This window comes from Paramisgurnus dabryanus, chromosome 6 (genome assembly GCF_030506205.2).
Source record: "Paramisgurnus dabryanus chromosome 6, PD_genome_1.1, whole genome shotgun sequence".
NCBI lineage: Eukaryota > Metazoa > Chordata > Actinopteri > Cypriniformes > Cobitidae > Paramisgurnus > Paramisgurnus dabryanus.
This window is the reverse complement of record NC_133342.1, coordinates 36,247,916-36,265,366: the sequence shown is the minus strand read 5'-3', so window position 1 is coordinate 36,265,366 and position 17,451 is coordinate 36,247,916. Positions and strand designations below refer to the sequence as shown.

At 36.3% G+C, this 17,451-nt stretch overlaps 1 protein-coding gene across 1 annotated transcript in view; it reads right to left on the bottom strand.

Annotated features, from left to right (window-relative positions):
- The window catches only part of dis3l2 (DIS3 like 3'-5' exoribonuclease 2), a 32,068-nt gene extending 15,427 nt beyond the window's left edge, over positions 1–16,641 (bottom strand). The window contains exons 1-11 of the mRNA XM_065277016.1: positions 16,522–16,641; positions 11,157–11,816; positions 8,871–9,007; positions 8,741–8,794; positions 8,518–8,619; positions 4,398–4,536; positions 2,875–2,960; positions 2,211–2,440; positions 1,930–2,103; positions 1,577–1,656; positions 1,374–1,486 (exon numbers count right to left, since the gene is read on the bottom strand). Of these exons, the coding sequence (XP_065133088.1) occupies positions 1,374–1,486; positions 1,577–1,656; positions 1,930–2,103; positions 2,211–2,440; positions 2,875–2,960; positions 4,398–4,536; positions 8,518–8,619; positions 8,741–8,794; positions 8,871–9,007; positions 11,157–11,796 (1,755 nt within the window). The 5' untranslated portion in view covers positions 11,797–11,816; positions 16,522–16,641. The remainder of the gene's footprint in view (positions 1–1,373; positions 1,487–1,576; positions 1,657–1,929; positions 2,104–2,210; positions 2,441–2,874; positions 2,961–4,397; positions 4,537–8,517; positions 8,620–8,740; positions 8,795–8,870; positions 9,008–11,156; positions 11,817–16,521) is intronic.
- Between the last annotated feature and the right edge of the window lie 810 nt (positions 16,642–17,451).

Sequence of the window (17,451 nt, the reverse complement as noted above, 5' to 3'; positions counted from 1 at the left end):
ACATCTAAATAAATGTCTATCTAGTAAAGTTCATATAATTTAGGGTAAATATTGTTAAAAGTTAGCTACATGCAGCAGCTGTGCTTCACACGGTGAGTGATTTTATAAGGCTCATGATGAGCATAAATAACAGAAAAATAAATTTAATTCGTTCAGTCCGATTATACAAAACTGATACATCGGTCGATCTCTAGGTTTTGTGACCTTTTGGATGAGTTTTGGCTGCGCTACTGGGGTCGGCTGGCCCCTTCTGGGAAGGTTTACCAATGTTCCATGTTTTCGCCATTTGTGGATAATGGCTTTTACTGTGGTTCGCTGGAGTCCCTAAGCTTTAGAAATGGCCTTATAACCTTTCTCATTTGTTTCTGAATATCTTTGGATCTCGGCATGACGTGTAGCTTTTCAGGATCTTTTTCGTCTACTTCACTTTCTTTGATTTGTGAACAGGTGTGGCAGTAATCAGGCCTGGGTGTGGCTAGAGAAACTGAACGCAGGTGTGATAAACCACAGTTAAGTTATGTTTTAACAGGGGGCAGCACATTTTCACACAGGGCCATGTGGGTTTAGATTTTGTTTTCCCTTCATAATAAAACCTGACTAAAAACTGCATGTTATGTAACTTGTGTTATCTTTGATTAATATTTACATTTTTTATGATCTGAAACATTAAAGTGTGACAAACATGCAAAAAAAATAATAAATCAGGAAGGCGGCCAACACTTTTTCACACCACTGTTTTTGTAAATTATGGTACTACCCACGCTATCCTAGGATATCCGCTTGTAGAAACTATGGCAACACAAGTGGACAAATTCGATGGCTTTACAGCATTAAAATGACTTCCTCAGAACAAATAAATGTAGTTTTTTAACAACATGAGAGTGAGTAAATGTTGACAGAATTTTCATTTTTGGGTGAACAGTCCCTCTAATATTATAATTACACACACACACATACAGTAACACTGCATTTTCTTTTTTGTTTGGGGTTTGCGATGTGTCCCGGACACTCCCTTATGTGCCCAATGATCATTGGAATTGTTATTTAAAATTATTACAGCATGAAATACAAGAAGAAACCGTTTGATGGAGAATGACGTTTTCCATCAAACATTTTGCTTATTGAACATGACATCCCTCTCCTGTTTCAGATCATCTTTCACCTCTCGAGCAATTTAATGTGCATGTCCAACAAAATGCCATGCTGTCAAACAGTCAGACCTGTGCCTACAGCATCAACATGGATTTAATTCACATCTAAAATTGCACTGCAAATTTAAGAGATTTGCTTACTTTTGTACTATTGGTTGGTCACTTTTCCACAAATAAAAAAATGCAAAATATTTAGAATTTTTAAACAAATAGCACTTTTACCTTTTGGACAAGATAGACACTTGTGGCTCTTCGGCTGGCGATTTGATCCAAGTTGTTTCCTTCCTCCACAAAATAACTCACATCAGCTATGTGAACACCCACCTCAAAATTACCTAAACAAAGAAAAAAACAAGTCACTTGCACCACTTTAAAAATGTTATTGATAAACTTGAAAGTTTAAATTCATGATCAGGAAAACATACCATCTGACAGCTGCTTGCAGGACAGTGCATCATCCAAATCTCTGGCTGTAGCTGGGTCAATCGTAAAAATGCATTCTTTTCTTTAAAAAGAAAATTACAAAAAATACTATTTCAAATTCATTTAAGAATAAAATGCAAAGAAAGTCATACAAATGTTTCAAATTATGTCCCATTAGCAGCATCCTCAAACATAAAAAATTTTCAGGTATGGTCTCTATTGCTGGAACTTTGTATAGCACTTCTCGTATTATTGCCTCTTTAAGATGTTTCCCCAATTTTATAAGTCACTTAGATAAAAGTAAACACTTAAATGTATCATATATTTAGGAAGGTGGTGGTTTAACGGAGGCTACCTAAGATCTCTTCTCCTGGAAAGCTCACGGGGAGGGATGCTCCAGGGCAGTTCTTGAGGAAGACATCCCAACACCTCCTCTGAAAACTCAGAGAAGTCCACATCATATTCAGTCAGGATGCCTTCAGTTTCTGGCTCTATTTCACCTGCTTGTCCTAATGATTTCATAAGCCGCCTTAAATCAGACAGAAGCAAGTTAAGTTTAAGAAAAATAAAAAGTTCAAAAACAGTCTGAACATTAATATAGAGATTCTCTGAATCGACTATGTACAGAAAACTCACCCTTCAGCAAAGTTGCTGTCTGCTGGCCAGTGTGTGATTCGACAGATGAAGAGTGTGTTTTCATAGTCGCCAGGTCTGGAGGTAAAGTTCTCAGGACAGTCTGTTAGTGGCACATTTACTCTGGGTACACGATGGTCCACAGGGGCAAACATGGCAAAATTCTTGTCTGGGAGAAATTTAAGGAAGCCTGATGCTGCCCTGGAGTGCTTCTCTTCAACAATATACACAACCTGAAATACAAAACATCTTACTGATGTTAAGACAACATAATAACAGTCTATAATTGTATAAATATAAAACAATCAATACATACCAGCCACTCTCTAGCTATCAGTAAGCAATGGCCATAAAAAACTCATAGCTCAATCACTAATTTAGGCTATGTAACAAAGCCTGACTATAATGCTTAATTTATAAATATTTACAACTGATGAATTTATGAATTCTGTAATGAACAAATGGATTAAAAAATGAGAAACCCTTTAAGTGAAATGTTTTCTTGTAAATGAGCATTTTATTAGTCAATAAACCGAATAATATCATCATCTCATTTTTGACAGAAGTGGCATTTAGAGGCATTTGCATCTAAGCTTCTAAAATGAACAAACAATGTTGTTGTCCTAAAGGTACATTGTGTATATTCTGTTAAACATATATTACTCACCTTTCCAGTCCTTTGAAAAGTTTTCTCTGAATGTGATCCAGAACTGTTTGATTCAGTACCATTTTTACATTGTGTCATAACAGAGCCTAAAATAAAGAGAAAATACAGGTATTTCTTTTCTGTGTCATTAACTATAATTGGCTGCTGTTTAGTATGACATAGAACTTTTCTTTCGGTTGTGGAAACATCCCTGCTGCCTTCAATAAAGTGAATTGCCAGATTTTTATCTCTATCCTCTGTACTTCAGCATATTACATTACTCATCCATTGGCGTACCTCATGGTTCTGTGCTCGGCCCCCTGCTTTTCTCAATATGCAATTGCAGCCGCTATTCAAGCATAGAACTTTTCTTACTAATGTTATGCCAATGACCAATTAAACTTCCAGTCTACATTATCTGCATTAATCTTGGCCTGCCTTGTAGATATCGCAACATCCAATATCCTCCCTATCAACTTTTCTATGTGTCTCACTTCACAGGTTATCAGCAGCTTGGTATGTGAGCAATGATGCTTTCTAACACAACAGTCATTAGATCTTTGCTCAAATAAAAAAAAATGTTCCTAGGGAATGAGTATTCGAACTGACCCGAGCAGCTGTTTCTCTTACAATCTTTAAGAAACATAGGAGATATTCTTCCATAAGCACTTGACCCACAAACTCACACAGTTAAAATACTCTCTAAACCCTTACATACTACCGTTTTACTGTTCTTCTGTACAATGTCATACTTTTTTGCCTACATCACTGCATTTATATTGTTTAGATCTCCAATGAATCGCTTGTGTTGTAGCATTTCTCCTTCCTAAGATGTTTTCAACAGAAGTGTTTCCTAAATGAATCAATTTATGTATTAATTGAATGCAGCTGAAAAGTAATGCAACACTTTATTTCGTCTGTAAACAAAACTTGATTGTTAAAGTGTCATTTAAGGACATAACAATGTGTCATGAAGATCTCTGTTTTGGAAAAAGTGGGGTGAATAGCTTATTCATTCTGCAAACACAATCATGTCTTTCTTTGCCTGCTCACTTCAGTCACCACATGCCCCGTATCAGACTTGACACTCTGGAATCCACTGCCGTCTTTAAGCTACGAACATTTAATGATTTAATAGACAACTTCGGCAGGCATGTGCAAACAAAGTGAATTGGATTTGATAAAGAGGAAAAAATTTATCCCAGGTCTTGGCTTTCTGGTTCCGTTTAGTTCTCAATGAGTGACTCAACCATTTCAATTCCTGTGGATATACGTAAAACTCTCTTATATATTTATGGCCTACCTGATTTCTGGAGTGATGTGTCTAAACTGTTGTGGTGTGCACATATAAATTATGGATATGCCGAAACTTTCTTAATAATGACTAGAATACACCATTTAATTAGCTTTGCACATGAGCAAATAAAACTACTATTCAAATATACTGACATGCACACATTAAAACAAGATTGCATAGACACGAATTTATACATTTGCAGTCACAAAAGCTGGAAAGTCTGATGACAAGTGAAAAATCAATATACCTTTATCACTGAGATTGACACTCGCCATCTTTTTTATCACCTCACCCTCCTCATCGTATTTGGCTTCCACTATGACATCAGGAGGCTTTGATGGATTCTGATTGGCTGAACTGCTTTCATTTAGGTCTACATTGATTGCCTGCAAAATACATTTAACGTGTCACCACTTTACACCACTATTGAAGTATTAAGGAGACAAAAATCTTATATTTTACATTTGACACAGACCTCAAGCATATGACTTTAATTCTTACAATTCATTCACATTTTAAAACGGCTGTGCACGTGGCTTATCTAATTGCGGGCCTGAACTTTGTTTAAAGTTAACTACTGCCTACAAGTCGCTTTTGGAGGTTAAAATGAGTCTGCCCCACTCGGTGTTAAACACATTGCATCGGTAAGCCCAAGGTAACATAACAGTGTTGGTCCGTGCCAGAACCCTGACTCAACTATTTGATTAATGTAAACTTTTTTGCGGTTATGCACAACCTATAGCGCAAGGAGGTAGAGTCTGCCCCACCTGTATATCTGTGGTAAGAACCTGCTAGTATTTTTTAAGTGTTTAATAAATCATAGCTTTGATGCCACCACTGTACATTAATAAATAGTCTAATAAAAAGCATGTTTAAAAGGTATAATGTCAGTTACATTTCTCTTTGGCAAGCAAATAAATTGTGTTTTTCATCATCACTTCTGTGGTATCACCGTCTTTACAAGCTTTGAAAACAAGCCAGTATGAAGTCAGGCTCAAAATCTGCTGGTTATTATCCATACTTGACTTCAGATGATAGTGGATCACCTTACATGACTCTGCAAATCTGAGAATAAATACATTTGTGCCCTTAGGGTCTGATAGCTACATTTTCATTCGGTTTAATTGCTTTGCTTCTGATTATTTACAAAACGTCTTGACATAACTTGCCTCATAGCATTTTAGATTTCCTGACACACAACTGCCCACACATGCACACTTACCTAGAAGTACCGGGAGCCGATACAGTTATGTGGCTCATATACAGAATGTTTATATAACTTTCAGAATTAAATGATATATAGACACAGTAAAGGTTAAAAGTTTGAAAATGTTCCTCATGATCTTTTACGTTTTCATCTGAAGATATGTTAAAATGTTTGAACCCACTTTTGTAGATAGAAATATACTTACATATTCATTTTCATTAGAAAACTAAATGCATAACTTAAATTGAATATTGATGAAAAAGCAATCACTAATAACCAAGAATATTGATTCAAACTGCAAATATGATTTTGCAGATTCTAGGCAAAGGGTGAGAATGTTTTTTCTATAAAAATATATTTAAAAACATAAAATTAACATAAAGAAATTTTCCATATTGTTTACAGCTGTTTTCCTGTATTTTACCTGTAGTTGTGTTTTAGAGTTAACAGAAATGTTTGTAAATTACTGGATCATGTCAAGACAGAAAATTTACAGTTTTTTTACAGTGTTGCAAATAGGGATGGGCATGATTAATCGACGATCGATAATTGATCGTTAAGAATTTAGTCGATGACGTTAATTTGTTATTGATTAATCGAATACTTTTTTTATCTAATGCAGGTTGCGTTGCCTAGTGTAGCGTGTGTCTTGAAGCAATTAAATGAATTTCACTGTTTGGCAGCAATTCAACATTTTACCACCAGGGTGCAATATTTGACACCATACCCCGTTATCTGTGACCTTCCGTGTTTTGATTTCAAAAAAATAATCATGAAGAGGTGATGATTTTTTGGAACAAATAAGAATGCGGCTTGCAGCTGCAGGTTCCGCTGCTTTAGAGCACCACATTTTCAAGCGCATATATGTTCCGTTTGTCTAACTAAATGTAGTTTAACTGTTTGCCACAAGTTGATCTTGTAATAAAGGTCTCATGGAGGAAAACACGCTGTAATTTTGTATTCAACCTTTTTGATTTATAAAAGTTAAATAATTATTTTTTATTATAAAAATATTAATGATTAATCGATAGTCGATCGTTAATTCTCCCGACAATCGACTAAAAAATTTAATTGAATGCCCATCCCTAGTTGCAAATAATATAATTGAGTTCTGATTTATTTTACATGCTTTTAGTCACAACAAAATTCCTATAGCTACATTTTTGTTATGACATAGTTTCGATGAGTTAAATGGACACTCCACTTTTTTTGAAAATATTCTAATTTTCCAGCCCCCCTAGAGTTTAAAATTTGATTTTTACCATTTTTCATTCAGCTGATCTCCAGGTCTGGCGCTACCAGTTTTAGCATAGCTTAGCCATTGAATCTGATTAGACCATTAGCATCGCGCTCAAAAATAACCAAACAGTTTGGATATTTTTCCTATTTAAAACTTGACTCTTCTGTTTTTACATTGTGTACTAAGTAGGGATGGGCATGATTAATCGATGATCGATAATTGATCGTTAAGAATTTAGTCAATGACGTTAATTTGTTATTGATTAATCAAATACTTTTTTTTATCTAATGCAGGTTGCGTTGCGTAGCGTGTGTCTTGAAGCAATTAAATGAATTTCACTGAGTGGCAGCAATTCAACATTTTACCACCAGGGTGCAATATTTGACACCATACTCCGTTATCTGTGACCTTCCGTTTTGATTTCAAAAAAATAATCATGAAGAGGTCATGATTTTTTGGAACAAATGAGGTCTCTGTTTAAGAATGCGACTCGCAGCTGCAGGTTCCGCTGCTTTAGAGCACCGCATATTCAAGCGCATATATGTTCCGTTTGTCTAACTAAATGTAGTTTAACTGTTTGCCACAAGTTGATTTGTAATAAAGGTCTCATTGAGGAAAACACGCTGTATTTTTGTATTCAACATTCTTTGAATTATTAAAGTTAAATATTAATTTTTTATTATAAAAATATTAATGATTAATCGATAGTCGATCGTTAATTCTCCCGACAATCGACTAAAAAAATTTAATCGAATGCCCATCCCTAGTACTAAGACCGAAAATTTTAATTTGCGATTTGGCTAGGAACTATACTCTCATTCTGGCGTAATAATCAAGGACTTTGCTGCTGTACCATGGCTGCAGGGGGCGCAATGATATTACACAGTGCCCGAAAATATTCCCCTTAGTAACTTTCAATGGCAGGGGACTATTTTTGGGCACTACGTAATATCATTGCGCCTCCTGTAGCCATGGTACTGCAGCAAAGTCCTTGATTATTACTCCAGAATGAGAGTATAGTTTCTAGCCATATCTGCCTAGAAAAAAGCAACTTTTAATTTTTCGGTCGGTCTTAGTACATGATGTAACTACAGAAGAATCAAGTTTTAAATAGGAAAAATATAGAAACTCTTTGGTTATTTTTGAGCACAATGCTAATGGTCTAATCAGATTCAATGGATTATGCTAAGCTATGCTAAAAGTAGTAGCACCAGACCCGGAGATCAGCTGAATGGATTCCAAAATGGTAAGAATCAAATGTTTTACTCTAGGGGAGCTGGAATATGAGCATATTTTCAAAAAAGTGGAGTGTCCCTTTAAGAGGTTAAAACAACAGCCACCAACTATTTGTACAGACTAAACGTTATACAAACTTGTTTTAACACATATCCTGACAAATATATAGCGTAATAAGTGCTCATTTTTCAGCTGACTGAAGTTTCACACTCCGGCCTTGTGCCTCAGGCCTAATCACAGTCATGTTGATATAGAGTACAGTATTTTACACTCCTACTCGAGTAATATTGCTTTATTAATGATCAATGATTTAAAAGTTACGATTCAGATCTAGCCACTGGAAAAACTAAAATGAAGATTCTGATGGTTTTTCTTTGGCATCTGCCATTATTAAACTAAAATTAACTACTAGCAAAACTGATTTCACAAAACCACATGTCGAAACACGACCCTAAAACTTTTCATAAAATAATCATTGCTAGGTAACATTTAGCCATGGGTTATGTAAGGCAGCAGCTTTCTTTTTGTTCCAGAAACTACAAGTCATGAATTGACGGCTACAGAACATCAAAGAAGGTTAAAGACATACCCACGAGCGTGTAGGCCTTTCTATATAATATGAGCACATCTTGCTGTTCAAGTTACTAAATGTGTCAAAATCTGAGTCAATAACAATAAAAGTACCTTCCATTGTTCGGGGGGCAGAATTTTCACAACAACAACATCTCCGTTCAAAGACCTGTTTCGGGCTGCAATCCCATCCAGAAAGATATCAGCTGCCCCATCCTGCAACAAACAATTTGAAAGACATTGACAAAACTCATTTCTAAAAACTAAGAATAGCAAAGAGTGACTCGTAACATACGCAACTTTATCGTTTTATGTTTAGGAATGATTCAGTACTTACCGGTGATGGGATATATGCTTCTTTATACCTCTTAGGATTTATTCTCAGTGCTCCCTTGAATAGAATGATTAAAAAATATGAAAATCTTGTCTATGCAAGGTTTTGTCTATGTAAGTTTGCTTGTATTTACTTGAATGAGTTCTCCTCTCTTCAGGGCGGCAGACACGCTCTCTGTGGACATGTACTGTTCGAAGAGTTGTCTCCTTGACCCTTTACCACCTTTGGTCTTCATATCTTTGTTGTTTAGATGTAAATGTTCTTTTGAAACTGTGAAAGCAAGAATGTCATTTAATGCTTTATTTAACATAGCATGGCCTCTTTCACACGGTAATTTCTGTAAATTACCATGAATTTACCAGTAAATATAAAAATGTGCTGTTCACACTCTGAGTGACGTTCCGTCTTTTTACCAGTAAGACACCATTCACACATCAGTATCAAAATACCAATAAACTCAGAGAGAAAGCGGAGTTCAGGGTTTTATTTGTAAACAATGGCAGGTTATGACTTCATATCCATGGTCCGCATTTAGTTTTTTCACATATGTGTGGCAAACGCTGACAGTCGCGAAGTTGCTTATAACCAAACAACGTTGCATACGGCGACGTCAAAATGAAGCTGCATCTTATACAACAGTACTGTGTACACATTAGGCTTCACAGAGGGTGTGCTAAGGACGTAAGCAATTTGGCAGATAGATGGTAAGCAGTTTTAAACAATTTTGGTGAAGAAATTTGGATGTTAACTTCAGGTGTGCTCGACTTTTAATCAGCGTGTGTGTGGAAATGTCCGTAAACAGTGCAGGGGGTAAACGCGTCATCTGTATCAAAACGTTATGATTGGCCCGAAGCTGTCAGCGCAGTCTGACGTCGTCCGTTCTATATTGGCAGAACCAATTTACCAGAAAGTTCGGTTCACACATGACCTGTTAACTGCAATTTACCAGTAAATTACCAGTAAAGACTGTATGTGTAAAAGGGACTATTGAAACACAGGTCAAGTGCACTAGAATGAAGATAATATTTGAAATACAAGGTAATTTATTTAATCTTTGCCTTTAAATTTTAAATGACACAACATAAAAATATAAATAAATAGATGAAAATAAATCTGAAAAATTATGCCTTTCACTTATGTAATTGAAACGTCATAAAATAGGAATGTAACTGTAACTAATGCACAACATCAAGCCGTTTAGTCAATATTTTAAACTCCAGTATAATTTCTGGCACTGCTTTATACAATTAAAACAGACATTAACTAGACATTAACTCTTTCCCACCATTGACGAATTATCTTGTCAATTAAGAGAAAACATTTCCCTGCCAATGATGCTTTCCTGACGAGATTTTATGGCAATAAACTATTATCCACTAGATGGTGTTCTTACCCAGTTTATAAAAAAATGAATCAAAAACTAATTTAATTCATTTTAAACTAAGTGTATGTTTTGATCATCATTCTGAAAATGATCTCTAACTAAATTAGTTTACAGAAATGCAATTATTTCAGCTTTTTGCTCAAAATGTGGTATTTTTAAAGAAACCTACACACATTTTTTAGGTTATAAAAAATAAACTAAGAGGCGATGAAACGTCCCCCCCCCCCCCGTTTTGTTTGTTTGTTTGTTAGCAGAGGCTCTATTCTTTCATTTGATATATTTGTATGTTTATATATTTATAGAATAACATTTTCCTGGAAGGATTTTTGTGAAAAATATATTTTTTTAAATGTTAGCAGGGAATGAGTTAAAGTCCCAATAAAATCAAAACTGTCAATTGTTAATTTTTATGTAAAATCGCAGTGATTATTTTAAGCAATTTAACGGTGGAAGTCTTTTTTATTCATCTGCTCTCACTTCAATTAAAATTTGAAAATGTACTTCGCCCTCGTGGCAATCATCTCTGATGACGTCAACTAGACGGCTTGGGCGGGAACATCCGTTAACTCCACCCCCTCCAACTTTCAGCCTGCGGCCAGTTCCATTTCTGAATGAAACTCCGACTTTATATCGATTAAAAGAACAGTGGTAATCACAAGCCATGCCCACTTTTTATCTCATGTGATATTCTGTTTTACTCGGAAATACTTCACAACACAGAAGTAAAGTCGATTGTGACTTCCGGTTCACAGGGACTTTAATCTTGATATTATAAATTTGAAAAAATACAAAAACCTAATCATACTAAAAAACTAATATTGAAGGTAGTGACTTTCACCACTCTTTGACTTCTTGAGGTTACAGAAACATCTAGGCCCGGTTTCAAAGACAAGGCATAGATTAGGCCAGGTTTAATGCCTGAATAAAGACATTTAAGTGGCTTTTCTAAGTGTGAAACTGCGTAATCTGGCCCTGTAGGGTACAAGACAGAGCCTGGTTTAAAAAGAAGACTTGCTCTTCACTTTAACCAAATACCTGGAGTCTGAGAAGCTTTTTTGTTTGGTGTATTCCCAGCAGCCACTGCATCAAATTCAGGGCCACATGCCCCCTTGGTTTTTTTGTCTGAATTTCCTTTTGATTTTTTCTTTTTTGATTTCTTCTTAGACTGTTCCTCCGGGGCGCTCAACTGTACCGCATCACTTTCCTCAGATCCCACCAGATTCGCTTTCATGTCTTTCTTGCTTCTCCTCTTTCGCCGTTTTGAGGGTAGCTTTTTGGACTCTGCAACCTCATGCAACTCTGTTGTGGCATTCTTTTCAAGCGCGCCAGGATTCTCGCCCTGGTCTTCAGTGTGTGCGGCTTGATGTCCCACTTTGTCCACTGGCAAACATGTGGATGTGTTGCTCGTCTGCCCACTCTGCTGAGATGGCAAGCCATCACTGGAATAAGATGACTCGGAATTTGCCTTTTTTCTCCGGGTAACGTCATTAACAGACCTGCTATCCGAGGTGCATGCGTTCTCCCCTTCCTGCGCTTGCTGCTTTGATCGTGACTTGTCGTTTTGATGCTGATTCGGAAGTCGGCCATGAGCCTCCTTCTGGGATCTGGGGAGGTTTTTTCCACCTTTTCCATGTCGGGGTTTAGTGGTTTTCTTTACTTTAGGTAAAGACTCCATAATCTCTGTTCAAATATTGTCTGTAAGAAAGAATAAAAGTGTCAGTGGTTCCATTAGGCTGAAGGAAAAAAGTGTAAAGTCTTAAAGGAATAGTCTACCCTTTTGCCATATTAAACTATGTTATTACATCAACCAAGACGAATTAATACATACCTATCTTCTTTCAATGCGTGCACTGTACAGTGTGTTATGAATGTGTTAGCATTTAGCTTAGCCCCATTCATTCCTATGGTACCAAAAAAAAGTTTTATTTTGTGGCACCATACTTACTGGTATAACTCTTCATGTAACAGTCTTTAAATAGGGAAAACACAGAAGTGTTTGGTGGCTTCCCTGTTTGGTACCATAGGAATGAATGGGTCTAGGCTAAATGCTAACACATTCACGATGCGCTGTACAGTGCACGCTTTGAAAAAAAATAGATATGTATTAATTTGTCTCAGGTGAGGTAATAACATAGTTTAATATGGCAAAAGGGTAGACTAATCCTTTAAGCTAATGATGGAGCATCAAAGTTTAATATCAGTCATTGATTTTAACATTTGACATGACTTTACTCAGTCAATATTGAGGATATTAAGGTTATATTTTTTACAAAATGTTCTTTATGTTAGAAAACAGTCATTCACAAACAATGACATAAGCTGGGTTTTCACACGCATGGTCACATATAGGTTTTAATAATAATGCCAAGTAATGCAAACCATCACGTTCCTAGGTCTAGATCACTCGCAGGATTTAACTTTGGGTCATGCAAATTTTTTGTATGAGTTGAATATTTTCAAGTTGCGCAAAGACGCGTTTGAGGCAAATAGTGCGTTTCCAAACGATTCGCGTCATTCACATTGCCCAGCGCAAGTTTGCATATTTGCATTGACTTTGTATGTCATTTACTTGCACAAATCATTGAATTTGCATTTGGCATGTATGCCCCATTAGAAAATAAATTGGTAACACTTTTTACAAGAAGGTTGTATTTGTTAACATTAGTTAATGCATTAGCTAACATGAACTAACAATAGGGGTGTAATGATATACATCGGCCGATGATGCATGCTATGCTTCTCAATGAATTACGATGAAATTGCGCAACATCCTAAAGCCAGAGGGCGCTCTTGTGCAGAAACTCAATATGGGCCGCAGAAGAAGAACCATTTTCACACGCAGCTCCAGGAAATGGCTTAGGGATATATTTATTTAGCTGTTCTTCAAACCTTTTCAGGTATTTTCATGATAATAAAGAATATGTATAATTATTATATTTTATGAGTGTTGCTTTTTCAAATGCATGTTGTAAATCACTCAAACTAACAGTGATTTCAGATTGATAAGGATTTACTGTTCAAAAGCTGTACTACATGAAATAGCTGTGTATAATTTCACCTGTGCGATTCAGATTAGTTGCCTTTTACCCATTTTCGGTTATCCGCGAGTGATGTGTGGCCAAGATGGCGACGACAGGCTCCGCTCACTATTGGCTTCATAAAAGCTCTTCACAAATCTATGGGTGACGTCACAGACACTTCGTCAATATTTTTTATAGTCTATGGTAGTGACGAACAAAGAGGCACAGAGGAGACCAAAACAAAATGCCAGTCTCGAATAAGAAGTCTAAACCAAGGATTCTAAAGAAAATGGTGGAGGATTTCGATATAAGAAGACAAGAGGATATGGAGATAAAACGCACAGTTCTTGTGAGAGTCTATTCTCATCGAATCATCGTACTAGGGCTGGGCAAAAAAAAAAGTAATTTTTCGATTAATCGTTTTTTTACGTGGTCGATTCAAAATCGATTCTCAAAGAGCAGATTCTATTTTTTTTCTTTCATATTTATTTCTGCAAACATTGAACGTAAGATTAAAGATCCAATATGCATTTCCAATATGCATATTTTTTAATAAAATTTCCTAAAATAACTTGCACAGTGTTATATATTTCCAGCAGTAGTGTACTTACAATATCTCAAAAGTCTCCAAAATTTTTTTGTTTTATATAAATTCAGATTTTAAATAATTGTCCGTCCCGGAAAAAAACGTCGCCTTTCAGTGACGCAATATCCGCACTATCGCATTTTTCCGGTGTAGACCATGTGATATTCCACCACACCGGAATATCACATGATCAAATGCGGAAGTGCGGGTTATAGCGTTATATCTGTTATCGGCTGATATGGATCACGATTACTCTTTGGCGAGTAACGTTATGGAAGTGCCAACAAAACGTAAGCGTCCATATTCGGATACACGCAGATTTTGTGACAAACGGAGAGATAAAACCTGAGTAAATCTCGGCCAGACGTTTTCCAGATAGAGAGAGCTTCGCGACAATCTTGGACTTGACAGAGACTCTGCTCTCGCGAGTGTATTAATAGACAGGTAAGCAAATCTATTTTAATATTTAAGTATCCGTAGACGATTTTAATAGCCCTTATAAACAGTTATATTGCTCTTTGTAATTCGGTAAGGCTTTTCATCACGTTTAGTGACTGAGATTATGACAGTACAATTAAAGAGCAGCCAACTCTCACATATTGTCCGCAACATTCACGCATTTAATTGGTTTCACGCGCTCAAACGAGCGTGAGAGTTGGCATCTATCCCTACGTGCAAATGTTCGTTCAAATTTACTATGGGAACGATTGGTTTGAACACGTTAAACAACACGCCATTAACTATAAACGCATAAAACTGCACAGCATTAACCCAAAAAAATTATTTGACGAATTGCTAAATTGTAACGGGATAATATAGGATAACATGTCATGTTCCTTGCAGTTCATTGATTATGATGACATAAAATAATGCTATCAGACATAAAGGTAATACAAAAACGAATAAATTACCTCATCCGTGGTCATGATTCAATAATTCGACGTAAAGCATTGATAGATGGTGAAAACTCATTGAAAATGACATCTCCCATCGTGACCTGCGTCATCAAGCTTCGCCTTTGTTATTGTTGGAAACTGCGCCCTCTTGTGTTGACATACTGGATCTTTAACGTTAATCTAATTACTAGTCTTCTCCACTAGATTTCACCCTCTTTTTTGCCTTGCGCGATGTTATCAAGGAGTGAGAGGCAAGCCTGTCATTTATTCATTCAGTGCTTAAAATGGCGGTTTTAGGTGTCCGTCGACGTTAATGCCACCTTCACATAAAAAGTCAGAGGTATGGAAGCATTTTAGATTTCGCAAGCAAGACGACGACGATAGTGTTGTGGCTTTTAATTTCTTTTTATTAAATTACCCACTTCTAAACTGCTGTTTCCTGTTCTTTTTTATTAATATAGTATTTGTATTAGGGCTGTAACGATAAATCGCGTGTCCCATTAAAAAGACCTGTCTAAAATCGATTCTGCATCGCAAGGCTGCGATTCTGTGTTTCATGCGCAGCTTGTGCGTGTAGAACTATGGCGTTTTGGTCAGTAAGAAGTCCTTATCAATCTAAAATCATTACGAGTCGGAGTCGTTTATAGCGTGCATTTAAAAAAGCAACACTCGTTAAATGAGATCATTCAAAATGTTCTTTATTATCATGAAAATACCTGAAACAAATCTGAAGAACGGCGATATAAATATTCTTCTAGACATTTCCTGGAATAGCGTCCGTAACTCTGTGGCACAATTGAAGTTTCTGCACGAGAGCGCCCTCTGGCTTTTGGATGTGGCGGCATTTCACCGTAATTTATTCAAATTCATTCACTGAGAAAACACGCATTTGCACGATAAATCGTTACAGCCCTAATTTGTATTAAATCTATATTCATTGAGTTGAATCGAGAATCGAGTATAAAAACCGACCCGAGAACCGGAATCAAAATTTGAATCGAGAATCGAAATCGATTTGATAGCTTGTGAACCGAAATCAAATCGATCTGGAACATCTGAATCGATACCCAGCCCTACGAACGCTACATCCAAAGCTGACACTCTCTGGTGAACGCGCATCAGCCATTATTGTAGGCTATTTATTAAAATCTATAAAGTTTTAAATATGGATATTTTTCGTACAAAATTCAATCGATTATCCTTCCTCAGGAGGCCTTTGTTAACCTCCTGAAGTCGTGTGGATTTCTTCTGTGAAGGATGGTTTTGGCCTTTAAAGTCAGAAGTTGTTCCCTGGTGGCCGTTTACTACCTTTATAATCTTAAAGCTTGAAAGAGCCAGGACATTTTCTAATAACTCTGATTGTGTTGACTGATAAAGGATAATCATGTAGATCAAGGACAGCTTATGGGCGCAGTGGAGTATCCCTTTAATATTTTTGACAGATTTTCACAATTTGAGATTAAGTATCTAGGTCTGAGACAAGAGTAAACCACAGAGTCTTTATATAAAAGGCATTTGAAAAGCAGCAACAATAAATTGCATGGTAAACAAGACAGTTTGGGCACATTAAACTACCCTCAGTGAAAAACACATTAGATCACATTTTGCCAAAACATTTTTGAGCCCTATGGTGACATAATGTTTACCAGACTCGTAATAGTAATGTCACACACATAACATCGAGGAAAAAATGCGGCAAACGAGTGTACGCAGTGTGCTTTAAACAGATATTATCTTACATAAAGCTTTACACATTACCACAAGACTTTTCTTACACAACAGTATGAGTCACACTACTGATGACAACGAGCTTAACAGCTACATATTGCCATGACCCTTAGCCTATATTTTTGTGGGTTTTTAAGTATACGTTTACAAAAAAGAAATGTCGGACTCACCGTCTTTATCTGGGGGTTTGGGTGATATTATTCTGCTGAAATAGACCCCTCACAGTAGACCCCGGACAACAACACCACTAGAAAACGCGATTCTCTTCCGGGTCTCTTAAATCAAGTGTTGCTGGTGCATTATGGGAAATGTAGTTTTGTTGCCAAAATGCAGTGAAATATCAAGTTTTTTTAAGAAAAAAAATTGGAGAAACACTATTTTACATTTTTTTACAAGATATCAGTTATTTATTAAAATGCAAAAGTTACCTTAATTACACCTAGCAACTTAAAATACCAGGGGGAAAAAATCACATAGCAACCACCACCGCATGTTTTTGTCAAAAAAATGTTACGCCTATAGTATGTTAAATAAAAGAATGAAGAAACAGCGACTCAATTTTAGACTGTAGTGATTATAGCAAATTAAAATAAATGCATTGCAAATGCATTTGTTTTTTTAATTTCTAAGTTAACAACTACAGCGTATCCAAAAGAAAGTCCCCATTAAAGTACCCAAGGAAAATGACAATACTTTACAAGATGTCACTATTTAAATAATCGTGACATCACAGATAGATTATAAAACTCTGCGAGGAGTGGGCATGTGTGATCCAGTCTTTATTCATTATAGTGTGATAAGTTGCAACAGTCGCTGGGATGGATATGATATACACACTGATTTGCGGACTATGCATGCTCAGTCTGTCACTTTATGCAAAACCAGTCACCACAGTCCAGGACAAGGTTTGTGTCTTTTTACGCAGAATTTGTCTGGGAGGAAATTTTTTATTTTTTTTTATTTTTTATTGCATACGCCATGCAGATTGGCACTGTTGTGACTTCATATTCAACTAAAGCAAGACAAATTAATGTCATTTTTTTGTGTCCCTTTTAAAAAGGTACAGTGAACATGATTGCATACTTGTGTCTGGCTAAATC